Here is a 21,565-nt window from a genome sequence, read left to right on the forward strand (position 1 = left end):
CTAATGGGAAAAAATATGCAACGCATGCACTTTTTTATTTTTTTAATTTTTTTTCAAATTTTTTTTTTTTTAATTCCGCTAGTCTCTCCTGTCTCGCCGACATGCCGATGATCCGGTCGAAGATGCAGGACAAAGTGTGATAACGACTGTTTCTTTGATTCGTGTAATTGAAGGTCTGTGTGCTCCGTACCGCGCAATAGGTGTCTCTTTCATGCCGATTTGAAATGGATTAAATCGGGGTTAACGGTTGTGGGTCATCGATATAACTTGAAGGATTGGATTCAACCTTTACATAAACACTAGTTGTCAAGCCACATTCGTAACTACACGTCCGGATATCCAAGGTATACGTATATCAAACCAACAACATGAATCACATCAAGCCGTTACCGCGCCCCCCCGTTTTCCAAAGCGGTTCTTACTTTAATTCTCTAGTTACTCGCTTTGAACATACTACATATTAAAATGGTGTTTCATTTTGCGATCCCTCATTACGTCGGCGGCTCTCCTCTCGGCTCTCGGCCCTCCGTCTCTCGACGCTCGTTAGCGTAGCCGCCGTTTATAATAGGATTTCTAAGGAATCACGTCGGTATCAGTTCCTGTGATGTTCATATTTTAAAGTGATGACTCCGTAGAAGAGCTGCCGGATACGTACCTGGATCTCCTCTTCGTCGAGAGGCGCATCACTAAAGGCTATCATTGGTGCGTCGTATACATCTTTTCCCAGCTTCCCCCAGCTCGACATTGATATTTCTGTGTCAACAGCTTGTTTGGATGGCTGAATTACTGGTTGGTTGTGGCTACTAGGATATTCAACAATTTGTTGGACAACATTTGTATTCGGATGGGTTCCGGTTGTCAAGGTTGGAGGCTGATTTGTAGAAGACGCAATCGTAGCTGGGGTATTACGCCGTCCACGACCCGTAACTGTTTTGACAATAGTCTCCACCCCTTTCCCCGGGAGGGAGGCGACGAAGCTCCCAAATTTTCGGAGAGATGATTTTGACCTCTCTTTGCGGTCATTCTTTTTCGGTTCGATCCCGTATAGTTCCTTCAATCGCGCCTGCACCCGTATGCTTTCAGGGTCGGCCTTTTCCTCTTCCTCTTCCCGTTCTGGTTGGACTGGGGCTTTCTGTTGGCGTGATCGAAAGGCACTCCTAGGAAAATATGATTGATCAAGATTAGCTATTTTAGAGAGGTTAATTTCCGGCTCAGTTTTAGATGGTAGCTCCTCGACAGTCTTAGGATCGGTTAGCGTCTCAGGCCCGGTAAACAGCTCTTCAACATCCTTCAGCTGTAAGTCTACTAAGTCTTCGACGTCCTCCCCGACCCCAGGGTTATGATCCGTCGAAACCGATCCTCCGCCTTGGATATCATCCAAGTTGTCGATGTCAGCCACAAATTCACCGACTTCGTTACCCCCCCGTGCCGGCGCTCCGACTTGGTTTGTTAGTGTAGCTTGGAGCTGTGCTTCGAGGTCTTCCTTGATTTTTTGTTCTTGCTCCTCGGTAGGTTCTTCGACGTCGTAGAATTCCTCGTCTTCGGACCTTACTGACTCCCTTCCGGGATTATCCACGCCAGCTGGTTCTAAAATTATATACGTTAGTCATTCCGTAGAAGCAATCTTATTAAATATCCTCTCCTTTTGGCGAAAAAAAACATGTTCTGGGGGTTTGCTATATGCGTCAAATCTATAGGGGCTAGCACCTGAGAGACACTCCAGGTCGTTAGCAAAGGGCCCTGGATCTGTATCTTCATCAAGATACTGGGGCTCCTCTGCGACTTCATGGCCCGGTTGGATTGGACCCCAATACGGGGGAACAGCTACTATATTTCCATTCTCGTCGAACCTCTCCTCATTCAGAATGAAACCCATCCGTTTTCCTTGCGAGTTATACTTAGGAAGATCGTCGGGACGGCGTTGGAGAGCAAAAGGAGGAGGAGGAGAAGGACCAAAGAGCTTGTTCCCACCAGCATTGCACGCAGGCTTTGAGTTTTCAATCGGGTCCTCATAATCACCGTCATCGTCAAAAATGAAGGAGGCATATTCATATGCTGGCTCACCGGTATTGGGCTCAACGCCGAGATTAGATGATCTCTGAGGTTCTTCAATCCGTTCTGGTCTGACCTGTTCAACCTCGGATTCTAATTCTATTTCGGCATATGGATCAATAAGATTCGGTCCACTTTCTAAGCCTTCGAGGTTAATGTTATCGACGGCGTGGGTCAGGCCAATTCCTTTAAAACTCGGAGGCTCAAGAGCAGGTTCGTTGCCAGGATCCGAGAATCTTGGAGTCTGAGGGCTGCCATCCCCTTCTTCTTCTCCATCCCCACCACCTTCGACCCCTTCCTCGTCTGTTATCCTAATGGTAGTTATTTGTGGGCTGACGATAGGTTTAGGCGAAAATGGATTGTTTTCCATCTGTCTCTTGAATAGGTGTTTCTGCCCATCGTCTTTTACCACTGCCGGTAGATATCGGGCTACGGCAAGAGTTGAAAACCCAATGGCTGCGAATATAATCAGTTTAGACCGCATGTCGGGGTTTTTTTGGCGACACAAACTACAATTTCGGGATCTGCAATATCGCTTTAGGCTCCGAATTGTTTCTTCAAGGGATGAATTTTCCTCGTGAGGATGGAAACCGCGTGATAGAACTGTGACCTTCGCATGGCAGAGTTATTTTGAGCATACTTCTAGCCCCGCGATGTAGTACCGTAGGCCTCATAATAACGCAATCAAATGGTTCTTTTGAAGTTCAAAACGTATATTCTGCCTCTTAAGCCCTCACACTCAGGTGCTCCACGACAGCCTCGGCGCTGCAACACAGGACCATGTGGTAATTTGTAAATGTCTGTAATACTACCCATGAGGTATCTGAAGTAACCATAAAAATACTGTACTACGATGACGGATACAATCTTCAAATACCAGACCCTCATAACGATTTTACTCTTCGTATCGATAGTAAAAGCATGGATGCTTAGACTTACGTTCTCTAGTGACGGGGCTAAGACAACTCGGGTTCAGACATTTGAGCAATTATACACAAACGGAACACAAAAGTATCTTGGAACCCCTACCCACACAAACAAGTGTATCGACATATGGACCCCGGTGAATGTAAGTAATTACCCCAGTATATTTGTGTTATAAGCCCGGAATACGTATTTCAATGCTAACTATATATTAATTCTTCCTAACAGAAGCCAGTACGTATGTCCGTAGCTGCAACGACCCGACCCCCTTCTAATGATGTTGGTACTAACTACTTATATGTAAAATGTAGTATGTTGACGCTCAGCATGAATCAGGTATCCGCCAGGCTGCCGACATGTCCGATGAGTTGATAAAATACAGCTTCACCGAGGGCGTTTTCAATCCCACGACCTTCATGCTCTTTTTTTACAACGATACAAATTGCGAAGGACTCACTCCGAAACTTGGTGCGAAGGGACAGGAAGCCTTGTTCAATAGAAGACTAAATGCACCCCATGCAGTGTATGATCTATCTGGACTGTCGGGGACAACATTGAAGAAGCCGAGGAAAGTGCAAAGTTTTTACGTTGCGACTGATACACCACGGTATTTATATAAGGCTGCGAAGGGTAACAACTTGATGAGTATTGCAGACTCGAGTTAGGTCAAGCTTCAGGTCTGGGATCTACTAAGAGATTTTGCCTATCATGGATAGTACACAGGAATTTTTGATAGGCGTTCGTGTATTCGAAACATTATGTCTAAGTGTAGAATTTACTATAAAGTCTAAATCTAAATTAAACCCATCTAAACATGGAAGCTACCGGCTCGCTGTCTCTGAGCCCCTCCATGTCGCTCTTTATACTCTTTTGCGCTTTCAACCCTTGCAAGACCTGCTCCTGTCGACATACCCCCGTTTCCTTCCGGTCTGCCTCCAAAACTGGCCAATACGACCGGGTTATCAGCAGTCAGCGCATCCATGGAACTAAGTTCCGACTCTGAGAACCATTTCTTGAAATACACCCATCTCAATGGAATTAAAACACATATCAGAATGGGGAATCCGACGGCAGCAACTGTCTGCGATATCGCAACACATATGGCGACTGATATTAGCTGGAGGAATATATAGAGCGCGATTTTTTTCGAGGGTACTTTGTGAAGCGGATCGTCTGGAGGGCGGAATCGGCTCTCGCTAAGCAAGTGGACAACCTTATGGGTTATCCCGTTGCCTTCGATTGAACCCCACTGCAGAATTTGTTAGATTGCACAATTTAGCGAAATGTGAAGGAAGACTTGCCCCAACTGTTAGAAAAACTCCGGCAAATATGGTTCTCGGCATAGTTCCTAAAACCACGAGTAGTGGCCTGGACATCGTTCCGAAGAGTAGTAAAGCCATGGCGACATGTGTGACTCTTTGTTCAACCACTTTTAAGATCCGAACTTTCGGCCGTCGAATTTCCTCGCCTTCAACATCCTCGGTTCTGATAACCTGTAGGTCGGTCTGGTAGACACATAGAGAATCGGTATGAACGGGTGCCTGCGGGACAAGGCCGTTGGGGAGAGGAATTCCGATGACAGCAGAAACAAACGATGTGCACCCAAGAAGGAAGAAGTCCCAATGGAAGCCACCAGGTTTCTTCAACGGGTATTGTTTAGCCTGGGCTGTCAAACTGCTGACATTCTATATCGAAATTGTTAAAAAAAACATAAACATCGAGATATCCGGAAACCAGAGTCCTCACATGATCATAATAGAATAGCAAAGTTATGAGAAACCCAAAGGGCATCGAAGCGAATACCCATTTAACATCGAGATTCCAGAAATCAATCTAAAATGTATTGTTTAGTATATCTCTGCGCATATCTAGAGGCAGATTGAAGACTTACCACCCAATCTCGGTCAGTTGACGGCTGAAAGGCTTGGGTTATTGGGAGGAGCTGAACGTGCGTATCCTTTAAATTTCCAGGTATATGACAGAATCCGACCCAGAATACCGTCGCGATCTTTATGCGGGGTTAGCAAACTCCAGTATAGGGTTGAATTTCGTGGTTCCCCTCACTGGATATGCATAGTCTGCGATGAATCCTCGAACTGTCGGATTGAAGAAGAGCCCAGAGCCGAACTTCTCGAGAGTATAAACCGACCCGAAATAGAGCATAGCAACAACGATGCCCATAAACCCGCCGGACGTGCTTTCATCGAACTCTGCAACTAGTTCTTCCACACCCTTGACTTCAAAGCATTAGTCTCTTTGACAACGCCAGGGATGATACTTAGGAAGCCATACTCAGATAGATAATTCCAACATACATTCCAAACGTCTCACTTGAAAAATCCGTCACATATCGCATATAGTCACAAAGATTAGTGATTGCGGTGAGCCAATGGAATATGGCCGTCCAGATCCCCGTCCAAGCCATAAATTGGGGGTATATCGTTGCATCGTAAGGAGTAATGATGTTGTAGATAGTGTAATTAAATAGGGAAATAAGTCCTAGCACGAGTTAATTCGCTGTCGAGGAGCGCTGGGCCAAGTTTGCAAAGCGTGGTACCTGTTACTCTGGTCACGAGGGAGATTATTAGTGAGGGGACAATAAAAAGCTAAGGGAAATATGGACAATACGAACCCGACAATAGTAAGAGGCTGTGCACTAAATAGGCCGAATACACCAGCCGCGAGAGCTGAGGCTAACAATCCCTCGTTTATGCCATAGAAGTTACCCGTCCTCCGATACATATCAAGAGTATAAGCCAATGCTGGTAGCAAGCTACAAGAAATTTAGTTTTCTTTCTTAGATGCCTACAAGCCAGGGGACGAAGAAGGTATAACTGACTTGACGAAGTATATTCGAATTGTACTCGCGACCGCCCTATATGTGAAGGCATCCGTGAAATCGCTCGGGTAGTACGGTAGCCGTCGCTTGATATCGTGATACATTCCCCGAAATGGGCGTAGAGGTCTGTATTTCCGCCATCCTCGTGCTCCGATGTATGTGTATGGATTCCTTGGCTCGTAGGCACTCTCGTGGGTCTTCTCGCGGGCTAAATCGTTGTCGTCGCCATCATCGCCGCCTTCATTCCCACCAGTGCCTGCTCCATTTGCGAAATGGGCGTGCGCATGATTATCTGATTTTCCGGACACCGTTTTCTTGATTTGATCTGGGTCAGCGTGGTTAGAACGCAAGGACCCGATAGAGATAGCGTCGTCGTTTGCTGCATTGGACGACCCAGCAGTGTGTCTTTGACGAAACTTCTGCAGTTCTGGTTCCATCTCGCTTGGTCTTCAAGTTTCGCCTGTCGTTCGGTGTTCTCCCCAAGTTCATTGAGAAAAGTTGGGCAACGCGCACGAGAGAAAACAAACAATGCGCCGGAAAGGGCTCTAAAGGTCGAAATTGGCGGATGTATCGCGCATTCAACGCCAGGCCTTCATCGGTTTTTATTTATTTGTTTATTCTTAAAATAAAAATTAAAAAGAATTTAAGATTAAAATTAAATTGTAAAAAAAAAAAGAGAAGGAAAGAAGAAAGAAAGAAGAACAATGTGAATTGGAGATGGCGACTGCTGCCGATTCGATTCCGCACCAGGGCATCACTACAATTAGTTTCGAGCTTTGAAAGGCCTAAACCTAAAATAGTCAAGGTTTGGACCAATAAACAAGAACTCGGAGAAGCCTCGTGAAAATCGGCTACTCAACATGCTGTGTAGATTCATTGTATGTATGGATTTTTTTGTAATGTTTTCATTTAGCATACTGCAGGTTTTCGAAGGTAGATTTCGTTCCAATCTACTTGAAATATCTTATTCAATTCGAGCTCTCTATCTCTCTATACAAGGTGTGTCTAGATCGCTCAGTCCTCAGTAACGCTCTCTGTATAAACCGTCATGATATCCTCGATTTTCCCTGCAGCAACAGTCTTTAAGGCCTTATGAGCGCCGCATTCGGTGTCATAGAAATTCATATCTTCAATGCTCGCGAACACACTGATAGCGAAAAGGTTGAAGCCTTTGCTCCTAGGGTCATCTTTCGCAATAGTTTTCCCGGCGCTGACGGAAAGGATATATGGTTTACCGTCCTAAAGAGCCTCTATTAGCAATACATTTGGTATTAACCATATTCATAACTCTCGACAGTGTACACCCGACTTGGGGTACGTACCTTTAGAGCGTTTTGTTTGACGGTTTTGTATTGCTCGAGGATAGCGTCCTGATCGGCTTCATTCGGGATCTTGAACAAGGTCACTCGCTTGATGGGACTCATAGCTTATGCAGATTAAAGGATGGACCAGTCGAAATTGTATTGAGATATAGATATCGAAGCTGGTTCGTCAATCTCGGGAGTGAGAGCAAAGTTTATATAAGGAATGTCCTAAGCTAGCTACGACTTGCTTCGGAATGTTTTCGTGCGGGTAGTACGCTAGAACGTCAGAGGCGTTAGACGTTGGTGTCAATTGAATTTATGCAACTAGGATGCGATCAGCAGCGCATTATATATGGAGGATGCTATATTAGATTTAAACAATCAGTTCATAATAAGTATATCTCAAGACGAAACTTTTATGGGCACTGACCTAACCAGTCGAATTGCATGCCGCTTTTCAGCAAGCTCAGTTGATCAATTGATTGGGAGAATCACGGTTACCTTCGGCAGAAACATGCTGGATCTCGCATCGGCAGCAACCGTCGAACCCATTTTTGCCGAGTACCCAACACAGTTTTTACAACAAAGGATTAGTGTTCGGTAATTGGCGGCAATAGCACACAGAAATTGGGCACGAGAGCCAGGGATGCGTGGGCCAGCCTAGGTGTATATCGTAGTAGGATGCCATGAACGCGCAAGAGACATGCTTAGTTTAGTCTAATTTCGTCCTGCTCCGAGACGTTGCAAAGGCAGCCTAATCGTTGAAAGCGGATTCATGAAAGGGAGCTTGACGGCGGGCTATACGTATCGGACAGCTATCGAGAATTCCCTAAGTATTCCGAATATTTCTTCCTTATCCCATGTCCTGTGGTTCTATAGCTAATGATAACTATATTTAGTTTAGAATCCATTAGTAAACTTCGCAATTAATCCCGGGTAGACGAACTCATCAATTTTTCACCGATAAAGCGCTATATACTCCTGATAATTATTTGCAGACCTTATCAACTCAATACTATGGTTGTATTCAAAACATCAAACTATGGTTTTAGCCTCGAATTTGAGCCTTTTGTTTTGCGGGGTTGGCCTGCAATTCCGAACTTCTGGACATTTCCCTAACTCGGACACTGCATAATCTTAGGCAAGTCTGAGGTTTCTTTTGACAAACCTAAGTTTAATGAGGTGTTATTTCTACGTCTATATATCGACTAAGTAGGGCAAACCTACATGCGCTAATGCAATGCTATACTAAGCCTCTATTAATCTCGGAAAATCAATTGATCTAGAACACTTCTCGTACTCAACATATTGGGCTTTAGAATTTCCTAAATCGGAATTGATACATAATCACAGGTACAACTTGTGTCATATCCATTGGAAGGCGCTTCGTCGGTCATATATATTTGGCAAAAATAATCATGACAACATTCATTCCTCAAAACAATCATCTCGAAGAACACGCGGCTGCAATTAGCGCACTAGCCACGAATATACAGGCGGGGGAGCTATACCGAAATATGTCATTCACTCGTCTCATACCATCTATTCAAAGTAGTATATCACCTCAGAATCACCAGTTGACATCTCTGCTGCAGCGTTTACTAGCAACCGCCGCGTTCCTTCGCCAGTATGTAGATGGGCCTGTAGAATACCCCGTTAAAGCAGAGGCGAAAGACATGAGTTTTGTTCTCTTTCATCAAGCCCATTCAGTTATTCCGAATTCTTCTGCCGAGGGAAAATGTGTAGTAGTTCTGAGTTTGCAGTTTTCAAGAACCGTCACGAGCCCACAAATGTTTATTAGCCTCACCTTTGTACCACTGTCGCTGGTTCGAGAAATTGAACCAATGAATATTCACGGCGATACTGATTATGACATTCAGTTGATATTTTCTGATCTGCCTTATCTAGAAGAAGCATGCGGCCCTGTCTTTGAAGCAAGTGCAGTCGTGATTGTGAGACGTGATATTGGGGAGTGGCTGAGGATGGCAAGAGCACAAGGAAAGTTTGAAGACATGGCATTAGAGATCGTGAGGGGTCCAACGAGGGCCTTCGACGAAACTGGAGAGTGCTGGGTAATTTCGTTAGTTTTATTATAGGTTCTATTTAAACCGCCCAACTTTTATAGATAAACCGGTCTCGATGGTATAGATCTAGATATTTTTCCTGGTTTACAAATTTACGAGACCAGTGTCGTGTGTCGTCGGGTCGGAGCTCTTGTGTGTTGACCAGGCCCATTTGTGTTATTTCCCGTTTCGAGTACCCCTTTTCCCCAACCTCCGTCGATGTACATACCGGCTAACTTAAGCTTACATACGTGTGGGCCCTCAAAGTATCTCGAACACCAAGAAGTTAGGTCTCATTTAGAAGACAAATAATAAAAGAAAGAATTGGGAGGGGGAAAAGAGGCCTTATGGGGAGGTCTAGAAGCATTTAAGGCGACCGTTGGTTTCTTGGTTGCTTGTCATTCATTAGGAGATTATGAGGTTGCATCTGTCCGTTATCGCTAAAGCAGGTCGATCTGGCGTGGGCCCGACCGAGACAAAAGTGCAAGATTTCACAACGGACGACACATTGCCATGGTTTGATAAAGGAATTCTATTTGCGCGTTAGTATCGATCGATTCCAACGTGGGTGTATGTGTGGGTATAGTTGTAGATTTAGATGTAGATCTGGGAACGGGACCAATGTAGAAGTAATTTAAACATCCTTCCAAGGATTCATTTCATTGCCATTAAAATTATTGTTCGTGTAGACTTAGCAAGAGAAAACGAAGGAAAAAAGAGAAAAAAAGCCCTTGAAGATAGTGGAAGATTGATGCCAACCAAGTGAGAGATAAGGAGTCCAAAGGTGAAAGGGTATATTATGTACATGAAATTGTGAATAAATGGATTATATTGTATGTTCCCTTTAAACATGCAGATGTGTATGTGATTCTGGACCGATTCTTGTGTATCATGATCAAGCTCAAATGGTATCACCAAGTTATGCGGGAAAGGAAAGAACAGTAGCTGTCTGATAGCCAAATGTTGCAAGTAATATCGATATTGGCTTAAGCAACGATAGCCATAATGGCGGCGATAGCACCTGCCAATGCGAAGCCAGAAGCAGGGAGGATCGAACCGGCACCGCTGTTAGGTGGAGGAGTTGCAGTTGGAGTACCAGTTGGGTATTCAGGAACACCAGTGGTAGTAAGATTTCCTGCTGGTGGTGGAACATATGTTGGAACGGGGCTGCTGTCGGTTGTAGTAGCATTGGTAGGAGGAACTGGTACAAGAGTAGTTGGATAACCAGTTGGCGCGCAGTCGGTACCAATGACGGTTTCAGTGACCCAGACGGTCTCTAAATATAACATTAACGATCTGGCCAATTCAAAATACTAATATGGTGAGGACTATCACGTACCCTGAGCGGCAGCGGCAGCGAGGGCAGCAAAGGAAAGGATGACGGCAGTGAATCGCATTTTGATAGATTTGGGGTTTTGGATTGAAATTGAGTAAAAATTATCGATTAGGATATCAGTTGATCGAAACTGAGTGAATGACTGAGTCCGAGGAAAGAACGATTGTTTTCCTTTGGAGATTTGTTATTTAAAGCGATTGACTGGAGGCTAAAGGCTCTCTTGGTTGATATTCAAAGAGTGAGTATGAGTTGAAGGATGAGAATATCGGTTGAACCATGTGCGGGAGGGCGATTGTTAAATACAGTTCTCTAGCATATCGGAGCAAGCGCTGTTTCTTTGTCCCAGAGCAAGAAATAGTCTTGTCCAGTGTGCCAGATGATTGCATACACAGTATTTGCACTTTTCTTATTCTGACCGCGACCGCCATAGTTAATCAATGGTTGTGATATAACTCCGTGCTGCGACGTACAACTAACCCTTGTCCGAATTGCTTGTTGTTTTTTTCCGCCAAGGCCGACCCATCGTTCGCAGCCAATGGCAGATAGGCGCTATACGTCTTTGGGGGTTGGGGGCCGGGGTCAGCCACAAGAATGTTCTGTTTATCGAGGAAAACTGGGCCTATCAGAGCTTTTTTCGAGGGTACTGACGCAGCTGATTCCAAGTTTTTAGGTCATCCAGGTGGCTTGAAAGAATAACGATCTACGAACAAGAATTTTCCAAGTTTCGATCTGGTTGACAAGCTTGTTCGGAAGCATATCCTTGATCCTCTTGTTTGGGATAACTTGGACAGATTATCCTAAAGATAGTCTTTTCTCCCAAGCAAGGGTGAGCGAAACTGACGTCGAAACCACAACATCGTTTTTCATTTTTCGTGGCACGGGTGATAGGCGTCAACGAGACTTATGTCGTACGCGCAGTCAACACGCAGGCCATCATGCTAGTTGGCACAGCTGGTTTTTGTGCTATGATCCACAATTGCAACCAGCTGTTTCTAGTATGGATTGGGTATGGCGAAAGAGATCTGTGCTCGTTTGTCTTTATCCCCGTGTACTTGCGGTAATTGGCGAGCTTAAGTGATCATGTCCAAAGAGTCCCGTGGTAGAGAGGAAATTGGTTATCGAGCGTTATTAGATCTCCTTATTCCTGCGTATCGCTGGGTAACTACAGCCATACTCAAGGTCGCTGGCAGTCCGATTTGGAAGGCAAAAATTATCTCAGAAAAAGCTTGAACGGCAGGTTGTCACACAGCATCTGCGGTTGATTGTTAGCTTGCATCGTGGGTTGAAGGTCACAGAAAACCATGCATCCGTCGGCTCATCTTTCCTCTACAATCCAGTCCGCAAGGGCAAACCGCTCGCGGAGATCTTCCGTTTCCTTCATCTCCGCTTGCATAAATATTTCGTGGTTAAGCATCATTTAGCCAAAAGGTGCCAAACGCGCATATGGTGAATCTAAGAATGACAACAGATCGATTCAGAGTCATTTCCACCGAAATTTTTTTTAACTAAGAAGCATGATCTCAAGATGGGATTTTGAGTGTCAAGATGAGTGTTTATGGACGCCATCGCCGCTGATTATCGGAAGAACAGAGCACTTATGAGCCTGGTACCTGCATTGATCGCGATTCGGTTCATTTGGCTAGGCCCCAGATGCCATGTCTAGCCGATAAGCTCATTTCAAGCTGTCTGTCAAAGGGGAAGAAGTCTGGGCCTTCGCTAGCAATATTGGCAAAGTCTAGGGAGCATTGGAGAGCCGAGTTATATCGCCTTATACATACCCAAGTAATTATTATCCTATGGTCATCTTTCGACTTATCGTTGGAGGTTACGAGATAGTGGTCTTCGACGGCTGGCGGGAACGATTGCGCTGGCATGTCAATCTCAGTTTTGGCTGGGGACTTAGGTATCGTTGGCCTCATAATGTCTCGACAGCCTGCCAACCCGGGAACAACACAAAAGGCGAAGCGGAATACCACACAGCAACACGAGTGCCCAGCTGCCGGTGCTCTAATAGCTGTGTGTATATGGGACTCAAACAACCTCGGCTACATCTATGATCTTTCGACTGGGATGGACTCAAACGACCTTATGAGGGTATGTATCCTTATATAAGCTTCTTTCGAGGTCAGCCCGACTCTGATTCGGCCTTAATTAGTTAGGCCTTATATACTAAGACGTACCTGCTCAAAAGCCGCGATTCTACGTTTGATGTCGTTGATCAGGGCACGTTATACACTGACGGTTCGGCATTATACGATAGAATGGCAATGGAATCTGAGAGGATAGATTCCCACCAGGATATATTGTCATGAAAAAAATGTGGTATGTTGTTATAGCTGCTATTCCCTCTCGCAAATCCCTTCAATCTTCCAGCATACTACATACACGCTTTCTGCGCTCCTTCCATCCGGCTATCGACAGCCTCACGCGTTCTTTTTTTCGTTGCAGGCCTCCCGGAGTGGAGTAGATCTGTCTATCATACTTTTTTTTTTGAGCGCCAGTGGTCACTTGGACCCCTGCACATCCTTATCGCACGATGCACCATCGAACGGTGAGGCATGCATCACTATTGCTGCTATTAGCCTCGTGTATACCCGTGCTTACCTTGCCTCCAGACCGATTCTTGTCTAAGAGCTTACCGGTGCGGCTCTTAAACGAGAGAGCGGTTGCGGAGGCAGCAACTGGCGATTATAGGGAAGGGGATTTTACAACGGAAGCATATAATCGGCTAACTAGTCATGAGATAGATTATGAAGAGGAAATAGAGCCTGAGAAGGCGAAGGGGGATGGTAAGACGGGACCCGTTGACAAAACTGCAATTGGGGGGCCTGTGGAATCCTCATCGGATGATACGGACTTGGAGGAACGATATCTATCTTCATCCGAATGGGGTCCTAGAACATGCAATGGGTGCATTGGTACTCTGATAAAGTGGCTTGACGATCATCGGGCGGATTTGGCAAACTTATCGCCTTGGTCAAAAGCAAATTTAACGAACTGGGCGAGGGCATTCACATACTTCTCTGAGATTGCAGATACTGGAGGTTATGATACCGGGACTGAAGTTTTGACGGGGTCGAGTTTGCCGTCTTACTATAGTTACATTGCACAGGTAGTATATCCGCCGAGTCTACTTTTCGATATAGAATTATATCCTAATGACGAAACTAGGCAAAAGATACAGATTTTCAAGGAATCTCAGGAACCGTAACCTCTACTAGCGTAGGACCTGGGGGCGGTACTGTTAGTTCAGCGTCAAAGTCTAGTGCTACAGGAACGACAAGTGTCAGCGTACCGACAGGCCTCGGTAACTCCAACCTTATTGGGGGCGGAGGGGTAAGTGGGGGCAGTATTGGGGGAGGAGGAATCGATGGAGGAGGTACAGGGAGTGGGCCAAATGTGGATGTCCAGGGTGGCGGAGAAGCTCCGTCTGGGGGCACACTTACTTTGACGGCCGCCATTGATACTACCAATGAGACCACTAAGGCTACTCTAAATTCTCAAGCCGCTACAGGCACTTCTACATCTGCAGCAAATCAACCTGGGACGGATCTAACCTACCCAGCTGGTGGTATTCCAACTAAATTGATCAATCCAACCTCGACTACAACAATCCCTGAAGGGGGCACTCACCCGTTTAGTGTTAGCTACTATTCAACAGATGGAACTTTAACTTTAACAGTAATCTCAACTCTTGATGATGACCTGGACTGGCTTACAGGAACGACTGGTACTGCAGGTGGAGCTGTTGATACCGGCCTAAGTTCTCTCGGTGGCAATACCAAATTGCTCACAGGTACTTCAAGCTTTGTATCTGGGACTAGTACTCTTACGACGGTACTTACCGGACCGGGTTCCGGCGGGACGTCTATTACTAGGACTGTTACTGTTACTTTCTATCCTCCAACTTCATCAAACGGGGTGAACTTCTCCCTCACGAACACAGATGCCAACCTTATGACTGGTACTACGGCCGCGACTACAGCCACAGATACAACCACGCCTAACAGTTCACAAACTAGTGGCACTAGCATCACCGGTTCTATAAAATCACAGGGAAACTTGGCCTCTACGGCCACTGGGACCGGCATCGGTACTCCCACTTACACTCAAATTGTTGTACGAAGCAGTGGAACGGTAACCAAGACAGTTACGGAAGATCCTGGTACTGCTACTAGCACGGCAGCTGACTACCTTAGTTCCCTGTCGAGCAAGGTTAATCTGGCTAGCTCGGCTCTGAACTCTATGTCTAGTTTGGTGGATCTCATTACTTCGACTACTGGAGATGTAACTATCACTAGTGGCACCACAACAGTATTGGTAACGAACTCAGTTACTTCCTGGACTACACTAAGCCCTCCAGTAACCCCGTCGAGCTCTACACTTTCAACTCCAACAACATCCCCAACATTTACTTTAACTACTTCAACTTCGATAACTTCGATAACTTCGATAACTTCGATAACTTCGATAACTTCGATAACTTCGATAACTTCGATAACTTCGATAACTTCGATAACTTCGATATCAACAACATCGAGTACACCCCCTGATAGCCTCTCAACATTGTCTTCAACATCTAGTCAAACGTCGGCGTCAACGTCGTCTATTGACACAACCATGACTAGCGGTGGGCTGACAGGTTCGATTAATACCCAAGGAAATCTGGTATCTACATCAATGGGTACTATCACACGGGAAACCACAGTTGTTACTTTTATAGTCCAAACTATAACGGATGACTCCACTTATAGTGATCCGCTTACAACCTATGTGGTAACGGATGATATTACCGTTACGAGACTTACAACTTTAACTCGAAGGCCGAGCCATACGTCAGCTTTTACGACGAAGGATATCTTTACTACGGAGGAAATGGTCACAACTATCATTCTGGGGGATGATACAATTACTAGCACCATAATGCAAGAGATTACAATCCATGCTTCGACCACTTCTACTACGAGTCGAGGAACTCCTAGTACAATAATTGATCTTGTAACAACTGATATATATACAACGGCAGTAGAGACAAGGGTTCTGACAGATGATTATACTTTTATTGATGGTTCGACGACGTACACCGAAACCGACGACTTTACAATATCAATTCTAACAACCCTGACGAGCGAGCGAACTATCCATACTACAGTTCCAATTTCAGTGACCAAAGATCTTTTTTTCATACAAGGCGTAACGAAAGTCGTAACTGACGATCTAATATATACTGATGGCTCAACAACTCTAACGATCACAGATGATTTTACTATCATCGGCTATACTACGTCGACGAGTACCCATTTCCCCACAAAATCACCGAGTACTCACACTCTACTGGCGACTGTAGATGATACTACTCATATTGGGTCCCTCAAAGTGGTGACCAGTGATCTGACTTACACGGATTCAACTACAACAGAGATTATTACGCAAGATTATACTATTATCGACTATACCACGTCTACTCAAACTATTCTCCCGAGTCGAAGTGGGACCATTGATACTGAAATTGTCACACAAAATTCGTATACTACAATGGGGGCAACGAAAATTGTCTTTACGGAGCTTACGTATAGTGATCAGACCACTACGCATACCTCAACGGCCATCCTCACCATTGTTGATTATACCACTTTAACATCTACCCTATCTCACCCAGGAGCAACGGCAGTAGCTGAATATATTACGACCATTAAGTCAACGATTACGGTTACTGATGACGTTACTGTTAGCAATCAGTATACGACATACACCTTGACAAATGATTTAACCGTTACGCAAGATTATAATTCGACATATACCTCGGGGGTTACGCCAACGGCCGCTTTGACCGTCTTTGCAGGCCAAACAACTACGATTGAGCAGGAGATCGTGGTGACAGAGGATTTCACATATAGTCAAGTAGATAACACAATAACTGTCACGAATCCTTTTACTTTGACACAATATAGAACTGCGACGTTGAGCCGTGGGTCAACTGTTTTCCGTCCTGTTACTACGACAGTCCAACAGCAATTGGTGGTCACGGATGATATTACGTATAGCGACGATTACACTACGTTCACAATCGAGTCCGGCTATACAATAACCAACTACCAGACGTCGACGTACACGGTGGCGCACTCTGGAACTAGAGCGAAAAACATTACAAACCCTGTCACTTTTACGCAGAACGTCGTAAAATTTGTAACGGATGATATCACCGTGACTTTGGACGAGTTGACATACACGATAGCTCAAGATCTTACTGTCAGCCAGATAGAAACGTCAACGAGTACTCGTAGCACCTCTGTACAGCCCCCAGCGGTGACTCACACGAATGATATTACGACGACAATATCTCGGATATCGGTATTTACTGATGATACCACTATTACGGACAGTAAAACAACGTACACGGTGACGGCGCCTCACACTATGGTCGTGGTTTCCACAGCCACATCCCATCAATTCGAAACAGTGTCCCCGCCTGCTGCAACCATTACGCAGGATATCACCAAGACGGTCTCACAAACCACGGTTTTGACCGACGATACAACAATCACTGGGAGCCAAACAACCTACACCTTTGCTTCTGGACATACGTTAGTTTTAGTGTCAACCTCTACTAGCCATAGAACTGAGACGACTCAACCTCCCACGATAACCTTTGAGCAAGACAGTACCACTACTATTTCGCAGGTGACCGTCCTCACCGATGATACTACTATTACGGGCAGCCAAACTACCTATACTCTAACCTCAGGGCATACTTTGGTAACATTGCTAACTTCGACCAGCCATCGGACTGATTTCAGTCAGCCTCCCCCCACCACGGTCCAGAGTGATATCACAACCGTTGTTACACAAACGAGTATTTTAACAGATGATACCACGATAACTGGTAGCCAGACAACGTACACCTTGACGTCTGGGCATATATTGATCTTGACAACTACATCGACTAACCATTTAACGGAGTCGTTCCAACCGCCGCCAACGACAGTCGAAAGCGACGTTACAACCACCTTAATACAAACAACCGTTCTCACTGATGATACTACTATAACTGGTAGTAGAACGACATACACACTAACCTCAGGCCATACTCTGCTAGTCACAACAACGTCTACCAGCCATCAAACGGAGTTTACACAGTTAGAGCCAACCATAATAGAAAGTGACACAACGACGACTTTGATTAAGACAACTGTTCTTACAGATGACATGACGATAACAGGAAGCGCGACCACAATAACTTTCACCTCCGGTCATACTCTACTATTAACCTCTACTTCTCAAAATCATCAAACAGAGACAATAATACCGACAGCGACGGTCACCGATGATAGAACATTCACGATATCGCAAACAACAGTTATTACGGATGATACCACGATAACAGGGATATCGACTACATATACTCTGACAGATGATCATACATATGTAGCGGTGACCACTTCCACGAGCTATTTGACTCATTCAACGGACATAATAGTTCCTGAACCGGGAACGACCATTACTAGCTCGCTGGGGCCCCAAACTTTCATAATTTCAACGGATTCCACAACAACTTACTACGGGACTGAAAGTGGCACAACCTATACAACTGTTATATCAGGCACCACAATCACAGCCACTTCGATATCGTCGTCAGTTCCACGGTCTCCTGATACACCACTATCAAATTCTGTGTCGTCTACAACTACCGAATCAGAGAGTACTACTAGGTATACAACGCTTCTTTCAACCGAATTCATAGTTTCAACGACAAAGAATATCATTACAGATGGGGTGACATTGACAACATCTACGACATTGACGGATGATATTACGACCACGAAAACCTCAGTTATAACTTCGAGCCACACAAGTGTGCTTACAAACGGTGTCACAACAACTATCGATGTTACGAGCACAAAATCCTATGCCACAACAATAACAGATGATATTACTACAGCGACAACGATAACCACTGACAAGACAACCACCAGTACCGGTAGGGTAACGGTAATACACTCTGTTGAGGTCACAAGCGAAGTCGACATTACGTCTACACATGCAGTCACCCTGACTCTAACGGATGATGAGACAACATATACCACAGCTATCCAAGTTGTTTCCAAGACCGATACGGATGCAATTACCCTCACATTGACTAACGACGTGTCGACATACACGACAGTTCTGAAACCCGTCTCCGTCACAGAAACCCATGATATAACTTTAACTCTGACGGATGAGTATACTACATATACCACTGCCGTGGACACGGACGTAATTACAGAAACTGACAAACTCACCCTAACCCTTACAAATTCAAAGACGACGTATATAACAGAAGTGGATTTACCCACTATAACGCATACAAGCACCCTTGATGAGACCACCTACGTGACAATACACACACCTTTGGAAATCACATATACCGTGAGCGAGGATCATAGTACTTACGTCACCGCTATCACGGAGGATATTACTATTACTCGAACTAAAGACTTCACACATGTCATCACGGACGATGTTACGATACACACCAGTACTATCACCGATTTAGAGACTGTAACAGTTAGCACGGATGCTACTCGAGTTATTACTGAGCCACATACCACCATAACTGAGATATTCACAGATGTAGATACTGTCACGCTAACTGAAGATTCTACTATTACGGTTACGGATGATGAATATACGTATACGACAGTTTTCCACGGAACAACACAAACGCTCCCTGGTCCACATTGGAGCACTATATATTCTACTGATGAGGAGGGTACCACAACTAGCACGGTGCTTCATACGTCGGAGTCGACATCATATAGCACGAAACATGTCCCGGGAACCAAGCGTAGATCTAGTAAGAAGCCGACTTCGACTTCGAAATCTACATCGAAACCTACGACCTACAGCAAGCCCACCACGTTGGCACCGATAACATCACGTAAAACAACACCCACCGCCCGTCCAATCACCCACCCAACAACGGAGTCGATCAGCTGGAGCTATTCGACATTTAAGACAGGGACCTTCTTCAGCACGGTACACACAACGAGCCATTTTAAATCGTTCACCACAGTGCACTTAGCAAGGAAGCCCACGACATCTCGGAAGATATCATCCCATAGGACTCGAGGCAATGCACTTCCGCAGGAAACTGCTGGGGTGCACAAGCTGATCGAAGGGGATAAGAATTCTAGCTTCGTCAAAGTGAATGATGGCCATAGGCCGATAAGAGAAGGGGACGATATGAAGGTAGCTAAAGGGAATGAGGGAAACAAATACAACTGGGAGAGCGAACTTCCAAAGCCTATAACAGAGAATGGGAAGTCTAAGAACTTGAAAGAAAATAAAGGGCACAAGTCGACCAAGGTCGAACAGGGTGCCACACAATTCAAGGAAAACGGCGAACACAAGGCGGGAATTGGGTCAGAGGGTCAGAGATTAAACATTGAAGATGAGGGAAACAGGTCGAAGAAGGTTTCGGATGGTCATATACCCGTCATAAATGGGAATCATGGAAACAAAGAGCTCGAGGGGATGGAAAGAAAAGGCCAGATTAACGAAAAGGCAAGAATTGATGCTACAAAGAGCCATACGATGATGTCACCAAAATCGCATGCCCGCCCGAACCCCCAGCTTGAAGATGAATTCCTTCATCATGGTAAAAATCTGAAGCAGAATCTACCCCGACGGAATCGCCGCTTTCTTCGGACTACCTGGCTTACAGCAACACGATTAGCGGTCACAGCACCCGAGACCGCTCCAAAACCGGAGACTAGCCCTACACGGGCAGCGTAAATAGAACCAACTAATTCCGTGAATTGTTGTCTCTTATTACATTTCTATAGCGGTGTACAAAACGCTCTGGCAGCATGGATGTGAAATTATCTTTTGTGCAGTTTGCATTCGCGTAATCTGCTGATTGCGGCATCTTCATTGCGTCGATGAATAATGACTCTGATTAAGTTTTAGGCCTGATTTGAACTCTTTACAATACAGTCTCTTCTTTCGCTTTGTAGCTTGATAGATTGGGGTATTTTGGTATTTTTTGCGGATATTTTTTGGTAAATAGGTACCTAATGAAATTAAACTAAACATATGTTAGCTAGAATAGAATTCTGTTTTGTAAGAAACATATTTGATGTCATCCATTCTCGGCGACGATATTCTGATATCGATAAAACCAACGAAAGAATTTGAGGACGGTTATATAATATATATTACAGTATAGTATCGCCCAGTTGAGAGTTTCAGAGCCAAAACTGAATCCTGTCAATTGGATGATGTAGGAAAGCAGCCTGGCTTTGCTTGGCTGTTCTAGTTTCGAGACTGATAGGAAAGCAGTCTCGACACCACCCCGACTATCTCGACACTAAACCAGCTTAGCTCAGTGGGAAAGTACAACAAAAACAACACATCTGCTCTGGCAAAACAAGCTCATTTAAACCTTGTTGCCAAGTTATTAAGCGAGCCTATTGGATGTCCTGCCCATGGCGGCCATCGTTCTGGAAGTGATCGGCGCTAATTAGTCCTGACCTGCAGCATCTGTCGAAGGCTTGAAGTCCTTCAAATTCGCGTCGCGTTGAAGCCCCTGTTTTTCTGCTGTGGCTATATACGGGCAATATTTCATGGCTTCCTTATGTTCATGGTTAAGTGTTAATTCCGATTCGACTTCAGTGCATCAATGTTGCATGACATTACAACGTTCGTACGATTATGAGGGATTTATTTTCGTGGAGAACGGTAGCTGTTTATATGAGATATTCTGGATGGGATCGATTAATGCGATTGAGGAGGTGTCCCGTTCTGCTTATCGTTGCAGTAATATTGGTCATATTTTTTGTTTCCAGCACAGCCCCAATGGATCCAGGGACGGAACTTTGCTCGACCTTTTGGATGCATTTTCTTTGGAGTTATAAGCCGGCTTGCGCTTGGCTAGCCATTTTATAATCGTGTCTACGATTACTGGACGGTAAATATTTCCCAAGTTCTGTCGTTGACATGGAGGAAACCTGTTTCTGATTCCGGGATTCCTTGCATTAGACTCCTTGCTCGTTTCCCCTCAGTA

General features: G+C 44.9%; 8 protein-coding genes across 8 annotated transcripts; 4 read left to right on the forward strand and 4 right to left on the reverse strand.

Moving 5' to 3' along the window:
• Nucleotides 1–581: 581 nt before the first annotated feature.
• On the reverse strand, nt 582–2,536 carry AOL_s00170g42 (uncharacterized protein; the record flags this gene model as incomplete). The annotated part of the gene is made up of 3 exons (XM_011127671.1): nt 582–599; nt 656–1,587; nt 1,708–2,536. 3 exons carry the CDS (start codon nt 2,534–2,536, stop codon nt 582–584), a joined length of 1,779 nt encoding a protein of 592 aa, XP_011125973.1.
• A 369-nt stretch (nt 2,537–2,905) lies between these two features.
• On the forward strand, nt 2,906–3,641 carry AOL_s00170g43 (uncharacterized protein; the record flags this gene model as incomplete). The annotated part of the gene is made up of 3 exons (XM_011127672.1): nt 2,906–3,121; nt 3,205–3,210; nt 3,288–3,641. The coding sequence occupies 3 exons, from the start codon at nt 2,906–2,908 to the stop codon at nt 3,639–3,641; spliced, it is 576 nt and encodes a 191-aa protein (XP_011125974.1).
• Nucleotides 3,642–3,784: 143 nt separating this feature from the next.
• On the reverse strand, nt 3,785–6,252 carry AOL_s00170g44 (uncharacterized protein; the record flags this gene model as incomplete). Its single annotated transcript, XM_011127673.1, has 9 exons — nt 3,785–4,225; nt 4,284–4,661; nt 4,723–4,809; nt 4,868–4,984; nt 5,041–5,213; nt 5,269–5,475; nt 5,534–5,541; nt 5,609–5,749; nt 5,816–6,252. The coding sequence occupies 9 exons, from the start codon at nt 6,250–6,252 to the stop codon at nt 3,785–3,787; spliced, it is 1,989 nt and encodes a 662-aa protein (XP_011125975.1).
• Nucleotides 6,253–6,829: 577 nt separating this feature from the next.
• Nucleotides 6,830–7,239, reverse strand: AOL_s00170g45 (uncharacterized protein; the record flags this gene model as incomplete). Its single annotated transcript, XM_011127674.1, has 2 exons — nt 6,830–7,054; nt 7,138–7,239. The coding sequence occupies 2 exons, from the start codon at nt 7,237–7,239 to the stop codon at nt 6,830–6,832; spliced, it is 327 nt and encodes a 108-aa protein (XP_011125976.1).
• A 1,298-nt stretch (nt 7,240–8,537) lies between these two features.
• Nucleotides 8,538–9,215, forward strand: AOL_s00170g46 (uncharacterized protein; the record flags this gene model as incomplete). Its single annotated transcript, XM_011127675.1, has 1 exon — nt 8,538–9,215. One exon carries the CDS (start codon nt 8,538–8,540, stop codon nt 9,213–9,215), a length of 678 nt encoding a protein of 225 aa, XP_011125977.1.
• Nucleotides 9,216–10,168: 953 nt separating this feature from the next.
• AOL_s00170g47 (uncharacterized protein) lies at nt 10,169–10,579 on the reverse strand (the record flags this gene model as incomplete). Its single annotated transcript, XM_011127676.1, has 2 exons — nt 10,169–10,458; nt 10,522–10,579. The coding sequence occupies 2 exons, from the start codon at nt 10,577–10,579 to the stop codon at nt 10,169–10,171; spliced, it is 348 nt and encodes a 115-aa protein (XP_011125978.1).
• Nucleotides 10,580–12,438: 1,859 nt separating this feature from the next.
• Nucleotides 12,439–12,830, forward strand: AOL_s00170g48 (uncharacterized protein; the record flags this gene model as incomplete). The annotated part of the gene is made up of 2 exons (XM_011127677.1): nt 12,439–12,612; nt 12,678–12,830. The coding sequence occupies 2 exons, from the start codon at nt 12,439–12,441 to the stop codon at nt 12,828–12,830; spliced, it is 327 nt and encodes a 108-aa protein (XP_011125979.1).
• Nucleotides 12,831–13,054: 224 nt separating this feature from the next.
• Nucleotides 13,055–20,295, forward strand: AOL_s00170g49 (uncharacterized protein; the record flags this gene model as incomplete). The annotated part of the gene is made up of 2 exons (XM_011127678.1): nt 13,055–13,630; nt 13,690–20,295. 2 exons carry the CDS (start codon nt 13,055–13,057, stop codon nt 20,293–20,295), a joined length of 7,182 nt encoding a protein of 2,393 aa, XP_011125980.1.
• Between the last annotated feature and the right edge of the window lie 1,270 nt (nt 20,296–21,565).

The sequence above is a fragment of the Orbilia oligospora genome, assembly GCF_000225545.1.
Source record: "Orbilia oligospora ATCC 24927 unplaced genomic scaffold scaffold00170, whole genome shotgun sequence".
In the NCBI taxonomy this organism is placed as follows: Eukaryota; Fungi; Ascomycota; class Orbiliomycetes; order Orbiliales; family Orbiliaceae; genus Orbilia; species Orbilia oligospora.